General features: G+C 41.3%; 1 protein-coding gene across 1 annotated transcript; it reads right to left on the reverse strand.

Annotated features, from left to right (window-relative positions):
- Window positions 1-1582: 1582 nt before the first annotated feature.
- LOC116863150 (eukaryotic peptide chain release factor GTP-binding subunit ERF3B) lies at window positions 1583-3886 on the reverse strand. Its single transcript, XM_032850644.1, has 2 exons — window positions 3775-3886; window positions 1583-3667 (listed from the first exon to the last, which is right to left on the reverse strand). The coding sequence occupies exon 2, from the start codon at window positions 3654-3656 to the stop codon at window positions 1773-1775; it is 1884 nt and encodes a 627-aa protein (XP_032706535.1). The 5' UTR covers window positions 3657-3667; window positions 3775-3886; the 3' UTR covers window positions 1583-1772.
- Window positions 3887-8037: the final 4151 nt, after the last annotated feature.

Raw genomic sequence — 8037 nt, forward strand, 5'->3', positions numbered from 1 at the left:
TTCTGTCCTACCTTGTAGCTTTGGTCTATTAGTGAAAGATATCTACAATAATCCTATTGGCAAATTACTAAAATTGTGAAAAAAAAATGAGGTTGATATAGCACCAGAAATAATTTTAAGGGGCTGCAGGTTAACACTTCTAGCAGACACTGAATTAGTCTGTATTTTGTACAAAATTCAGAGCATAGAGGCAAGAGAAGGAATCTGAAATAAAGATGAAACTCTTGCCACTGATATTCTATTATGGAAGTTCTGGGTCCAAGGCAGTATGAGCTGTATCCCTGTGATTAGGTTAGCTGACATAGGACAAAAGAAAAATCCTTATTTCCCATGTGGGTGCCCCTGAAGATCTTTGATGGATGATTCACAGAACCATGCTATTAATGCTCTGATAAGACCTGTGGCTATCTCTGACAGGTTAGAAATCCTGGAGGTCCATGGGTACACAGACCAAGGGACCATGAAGAAGGGGACACGGTCTTTGCCTAAGCATGGGCCCGGGTTGTTCTGGTAGCCAGTCTCCACCCCCATCCAACCAGCCCATGAGTGTGAGGAAATAGCCCTGCCCACCACTGGGCAGGTGTTTGTTTACATTGGGTCACTACCAACTTACCAAGACTGAAAGCTCTTGCAGCTGTTGATAGTTATGCAGGTTATAAAGCCACTGTCCCAGCAATCGAAGTAGCCATCTCAAGATGGAGAGCGGAGTGTTTTCCTTAATACAGGGTACAGAGACAAGTCTAGTGTCTCTGACTCAAATGAGGGCTGTGATCCGATTGTAAAAATGAACTTTTATCTTTCCTACCAACTCCAAGCACAGAAGAATACAAGGGTGGGCTCATTTCCCAGCTCGGGGCCCACACTAACACTTATTTTTCAGTAAATGACTTACACCCCTATTGAAAGCATGTATCTTCTCAACCGTCATGCCCCTTACTGTGTTGTATCCCATATCACAAGTGTCATGGTGAACAAAGCAAAGGTGTGTGGATAAGAGTTTAGTCAACATAGGGTCTGAATCCCCAGGTATATTTGTAATGTGGAAATGCTTCTTCAAATCACAAGTGGGGAAACAGAAGAGCTCCTTTACTGATTCAAATTGGAGAGAGAAAACAAAGTTCACTGGGAAGAGCCCTCAAATAGATTCGTTTTCCAAATGAAAAATCTTTTAATACAAACCTGTGCATTGTTTGTAAAGGCGCATTTAATACAGTGAGTGGAGGACAGTTTTTAAAAGCCCAAGTAACAAGATGTGTTCAATGACCTGAGAAAGTAAAAAAGCTAATTGAAAACTATTATGTACAAATTTTTAAAAATATTCAAAAGCATTTCAGATACCAAGAAGAGTTTCAAATGGAATATTTTATTGACATGTTAGTTGTCTTTTTAACATGTACACACACACTGACACACACTGACACACTCTGATTGATTTGCGTGGAACAAGGGTTGTCTAAATATCCTAAGGGAAAATGAAAAATTAAAAAATATATTAATTTTTCATTGTTATAGACAATTACACCCACATCACTTACAAAGCTATCACGGGTTCTGTCCAAGGAAGCAAAATGGCATAGAAGGAGGAAAGTTGTGGGTCAATTCAACAGTGACATAACTGAGATCTCAACATGAGAAAGCTGACAAAACACGGATTTTTGCTGTGAATTTTCTCTTTGCAAAAGATGAAGAAAAGTCTGTCAGTAAATAAGAGAAAGTGGTGAACTTTTGTAGTCAATTCTCACAGTATTATGCAGGGGCATCAAGAAAACTGCTTAGTCCTTCTCTGGGACCAGTTTCAGAACTTTTCCAATCGCAATGGTCTTACCCTCATCTCTTAAAGTAAAACGACCCATCTGAGGAAAATCTTTGAATGTTTCAAGGCAGATAGTCCCTGCTGTCCTTAAACGGGCAATGCACACTTGATCTTGTTTCACGAAGCGGGGCCGTGTCTTACTTTTCTCTCCTGACTTTTTGTCTACCAAGGAGATTAAGGCTGTTATCTCAACTTCCTCAATACAAGTATGAATGTGCAGCACCGCATTATAGCCTGGGCAGATGATGGACTTGTGCTCAATAATCACTATCTGAACGTCAAAGGTACGTCCAGAATGGCACAGATTGTTAGGGTCACAAAGTATGAATCCTGGAAGAATCTCTTCTTCTTCAATTCCCTTCAGTCTGATTTTAAGATTTTCACCTGGGGCTACATAATCAGTTTCAGCATCATCAGAAAGAATTCCAAGAACTTCCACATTGTGCTTGTTTGGCATCATCACAAGCTGCTGGCCCTTAAAAATGGATCCTGATTCCAGCTTTCCCAGGACCACGGTGCCCATATCCTTGTACTTATCCACAATTGGCAGTCTAATTGGTCCATCAATTGATCTGTTGAAGTTTGGCATATTATCCAAATACGGAATAAATGGTAATCCAGTGTACCAAGGGCAAAAATCTGATTGCTCTTTAATATTTGCCCCTGTCAGCCCAGAGCAGGGCATAAAGTGAATGTCCTTTTTGGGACTAAAGCCAACTTTTTTCAAAAAGGGCACCAGTTTTTCTTTACATTCTTCATATCTCTCGCTGCTCCAATTAACTGTGGGATCATCCATCTTATTAATAAGCACTACTAAATGTTTTACCCCTGCTGTTTTTGCCAACATCGCATGTTCTCTTGTCTGTCCACCTTTCTCAAATCCAGTTTCAAATTCTCCTTTCCTGGCAGAGATTACTAGTACAGCCAGATCAGCTTGAGAAGCACCACCAATCATATTTGGGACAAAACTCTTGTGGCCAGGAGCATCTAAAATGGTGAAATGTTTCTTTTCTGTTTCGAAATAGGCACGACCCACTTCTACTGTTTTACCCTTGTCTCGTTCTTCCTGATTTGTATCTAAGGCCCAGGACAAATACCAAGTTTCTCTGTTTTTTTCTTTAGCTTCTCTCTCATATTTCTCAAGTGTCCTTTTGTCAACCATTCCTGTCAAAAACATTATTTGTCCTCCAATGGTTGACTTGCCAGCATCTACATGCCCAATGAACACCACATTTACGTGTTCTTTTTTAGGAGCACCTGAGGGCACGAACACAGATTTAGATTTTCTCATTTCCTCTTTCTCCATTATATCCTGGCCACTTTCTTCTGGGGGCCCTGAATCTCCCAAGGAACTACCCCCTGGCTCAGCTTCACTTACTTCTTTATTGTGCTCCCATGACTCTTCTAGGATCATCTCCACCTCTCCATTTTCTACAACAGGTTCTGAAAGTTCCATGGTAACGGCTGAATTGGAACCTTCATGCAACACTAACTGTTCCTCTTTGGAATGTTCCACAGGTGCCCCCCGTCCCAGCTTTTTACCTTGAAGGTCGCCCGCGCCGGTGCAGGTTTCATCAATGTTGGTGATGTCGGCCGGGGGGGTTTGCAGCTGGGCCGGGCCCCGCAGAAAGGACGGCACGAACTCCGCGGCGTGTACGTTAGGCACGAAGGGTTTGGCATTGACGTTGAGCTGACGGCTGAAGGCCGAGCTGAGATGCTCCTGCTGGGCCTCGGCAAGCGCCGTGGAGGCTCGGTCTCCGCTCGGGGCCGAACCCGGGGCTTCCATGTCCACCTGGTCCCAGCAGTCGGGCGCGGAGTCGCTGCTGCTGCTGCCCGGATCCATGGTCTGAGGACCTGATGGGTGGCGGGGAGGGAGCGGGGTTAACACGCCAGAAAGTGCGGGCTACGCCGCCAAGGGGTAAGGCTGCAAGAGCGAAGTGCCAAGGGGAAGCGACGCGAACCTTAGCGGCAGCGCAGTGGCAGCTAAGTCCCCCAACACTGCATTCGCAACTGCGGCAGCAGCAGCAGATATGGCGGATCAACCCTCTCCTCTTCTGTGTGAGCGGATCTCCTCCCCCAAACCCCAACCACTTCCGACTCCTCCACCGCCGACCCAACGCGGGGCGTGGATTGACCCCTCGCTGCCATCCGTACGCTCGGCCTCCTTAGTTCTCAGCCATGGGCTAAGTCCAAAAGTAGGATTTGTAAAACGAAATTTTCCATTCATTTTTGTTCACACGATCTGGGAGAGCAATTTGACGCTGTAATGATTAAACCTAGACTGGCACACCTGATTTACAATTCTACTCGAAGATCCAAGTAAAAACGGGAATTGCTATTGAACAAATGGAGGCAGGAGATGGGTTAATTACCCAAAAACCCAGCAACCAAAGGAAGACATTAGTGACTAGAGAGGCACTCATGAAATACATGAAGATGTAGCTGAACCTAGGAAATGCGACATAAGATCACTCATTAATTTGAATCCCAGAGGCTTTTTGATTTTTCCTTTTTCCAGAGGGGCCCTCCCCCACCTACCCCATAACCCTGTAACTCTTGCTGATGGCTTCTGTGGTGTAAGGATGGGGTTTTAACTCGTTTTCATGTTAAGCACTGTGGCTGTGTGTGTGGAAGGAATGCCAAAGGAAAACCTAGGCCCAGTAAAGCTGCCCAACTTACAGCTTTTGTGCAGGTGCTTGAACAATGGCTACCCCTAAAATGCTGTGTTGGATTCACACAGGCAAGCACTGGACTCAGATCACTTGTATTCTAACCAACTGTATCCTGCCCCACTCACCAACAGCCCCCCCCCCCCAGTACACCCTGGATCCACAGACTTTCTTGCCCCATTCTGGAGGCTTGGAACCCTGCTCACTGCTGCTATTGCTGGTACTGGATTTGTCCAAGAACAAATAAGTGTCATGTTGGAACCTTCCTCAGTTAGTGGTAATGACATGGGGCTGTGGATGTCAGCCTAATTAAACTGATTAAGACCCCTGAGATGAACAAAGTCCATAGACACTAATCAATAGAATCTCACCCTCAGTGAGAGTTTATAACATTTGAGCCAAAGCCTGTAAATTAACTTAGATAAAACTGAAATAGAAAAAAAAAGATCTTGGGAAAATACAATTCACAAAGTACAAGATAAGGTCATAAAGTTGGATATTAAATAAATCCAACGAGTCAAAATACTTCACAAATTGGTGACTGATTTATAACTTAGCAATTTTGTTCTCCAGAGTTTAGGATTAGAAAAAATGTTCTGTGTCTAACAGACCTGGACCCTTCATGGTTTGGGTCTAGGGCTGCCACTATGTTATTAGTTCTGTGCTGTTCCCAAGCCATTAGATATCAAACCCCTTTATTCTTTTCCCCTCTGGTAATGGTTTAATTATTTGTTGTCACATAAAGAGAGTGTACATGTCTATTCACAATGAATAGGAAGAACTGAGAGGTTGAATGTGCAGAGACCCTTGGACAATACTCCACACATGTGCTGGAGCCTTTCTTGGGCATTCTGTAGACCTTGGATAGACTTAATAAAATGTCTCTAGGAGAACTTATCAAGCAAGGTTTAGGCAGTTGTGCTCACATAAGATTAGTACTAGCAAGGAAGCAGCACAGACCTGGGATGTTTGATTCACCTGGGTCAATTGAATTGATCATGAGAATGTTAACCTGACTACTATTTATTAATATCTCTGTTAGAGAACAGAGGATTTTTCACTTCTAAAATCTTAAAGAAAAAATGAGAAATAGTGACAGGATGTCCTCACAAGCCATCATCCTTGGGGTTCAGGGCAGGGGCAGGTCCACCCAAGAGATAGAAACATTAACAATGTTTACAATGATAACAGGGATAATAAAATTAGAAAATAAAATACTCATTTGACTTACTGCATTTTTACATAAGTAGTCTCAGTACTGTCAACACCAATATGATTAGAGAAGGTATCCACCTTTTTCCAAAAGGTATCCACGTTCTCATCAGGTACATTACAATTAAACTGCATCTATTTGGTGATAACTCACTTTGTTGAGTGTTTTTTAGTAGCAGGTCATATTTCAATTATTTTCTATGGGTTCTCTCATTTCGTTTTCCCTACCATTCTGTGAAGAAGGTAATCTTAAATCCCTCTCTTTTACAGATAAGAAATGGATGTTTAGAGAGGCTGAGTGAATTATCCGAGGTTACATAGTTAGTAAATAGTGGACTTGGTGTTCAAACATGGACAAAATGATTCTAAGGCCATACTGGCTTGTAGCATCTATTATATAACAAGAAAGGAATTGGGAGATTTGATGAGTATAAATCACAAATGGAGGAAGCAGACAAAGTCTTATATTATCTTCAGAGAATGGAAATATGGATGAATTTAAGAGAGAAAGAATAATTCAGTTGAGTTCTTTTATGAGGAATTATGTTTTCTTCCTGAAGTAAGAGATAACTGTGTGGAGATTCTGAGGGAAGATTGCAATAAGGAAAACAAGGAATGGGGGAAGATATAGAACAAACTTTTGGGGTATAGGAAGGTGGCTGACTTGGGAGTTGTAAAATTATTTTTTAAGAATTCCAATTAAACAAAACCATAATAAATAAATACATAAACAAAAACATAATAAAGTACTCTGGGTTTGGAGATTCCCTTTTTTCTCCAACATACACCTAGCATCATCAAGCAGCCTAGAGCACAAGCCGAGTTCTAAGGTTCATCCAGGATTGAGGAATAGTAGTATTAGATGGGCTAAAAAGAGAGCAGGAAAATATCAAGGCACTAATGAACACAGGGTTCAGAAGACTGTGTTGGATGCCTTATATTGGTTCTCTCAGGATATCTTTGAGCTCTGTTCATAAACTTGTCTCTCTATTTTAAAGCTTAAGTCTCCATTTCCTAGAGTTTTTACTCCTAAGGTTGCTAATGCTTTTACTACTGTCAGTCTGATGCACACAGATCAGATTTACTTTAAAGCCACTTTAAATGTAGAGAGATGTGGAGTAAGGCAAGCTTGATTTGAAGCCATGGATCCAGTTGAAGAAGTATCTTCACTGAGATAACAACTCTGGTAGACTTTCCTGTTTTTAGGTAGGCAACTAATACACACTATGCCTAAGCCAACAGTTGCACTGAAAATATACTGATTTTTCCCACTCCTCAATGGTGGCAGCGGTGACAGTTCCCCTTAGGGGCCAATTCTGACGTATGTAATCATCTTGAGAGGCCATGAATACACTTACATTTCCAGGCCCTATAAGGACAATATTTAAAAGCCTCTAACTCTCCAATTAATCTCTTGCTATTAACAGAGTTTTCTATTAACAGCAACCAAAAACTGACTAGTAGAAGTGACAAAAAAGCTGGGGTTCAAATTCAGGGTCTAGTATTTCAAAATATTTCCTTTGTTAAGTTTCTTTAACCACTCTGTGCCTCAGTTTCCTTAGATAAGTGAAGATAAATCCATACTCAAACGTACACCCTGGGGTGGAGGTGCAAGGATACATGGCAGGTAGAAGAAACAAAGAGGCTGAAATTACAAGATAATTCAGCAGCTTCATTACTGCTCAGACCACTACTATAGTAAAGTATATGACAGCAACACCAGTCATGGCTGAAATGCCTGAAAGCCAAGCCTCGGAGTATGCATAGAGAAAATAGCCTCATTTGAGTTTAAACTGGGGAAAATGTATCTCCATTCTAATGCTGTCTCTATGGCCTACACTGTCCACAACACACACTCTGGGAACTTATTCATCCAACGGTCCACATACTAGGTAGGAACAGAACTACAAAACTAAAGCCAATGAGGCAATCTCGTTATTTTCAGAAAATTTTGCACACAATTATGGGGAATATGAAGAACATTGAACCTTCACCATTGATGATTGTCAACCAGAACCAAAACCAGCTACAGTAACATTCAAGGAGGCATACAAATAATAATTATGTGACATCATGGAAATATTAATGCGAGGTGATTATCAAGTATTTTATATATATATATATATATACACACACACGTATATACAAAATAAAATGTACCCAAATAAACATGTTGACCTTAAATTTACATAAAGTACTATATCATTTACACATAAATAAAAAAATATTAAAAAGAAACAAATATTAAAATAAAATTTGGGGAATCAATAAACACTAGAATTGAATTCCCTGATAGCCAGTTGCTGGAGTAGTCCTTCCAGAAAGTAGTCAAGTCTGGGTTAA

This window comes from Lontra canadensis, unplaced genomic scaffold (assembly GCF_010015895.1).
Source record: "Lontra canadensis isolate GAN:19392208 unplaced genomic scaffold, GSC_riverotter_1.0 scaffold618, whole genome shotgun sequence".
NCBI lineage: Eukaryota > Metazoa > Chordata > Mammalia > Carnivora > Mustelidae > Lontra > Lontra canadensis.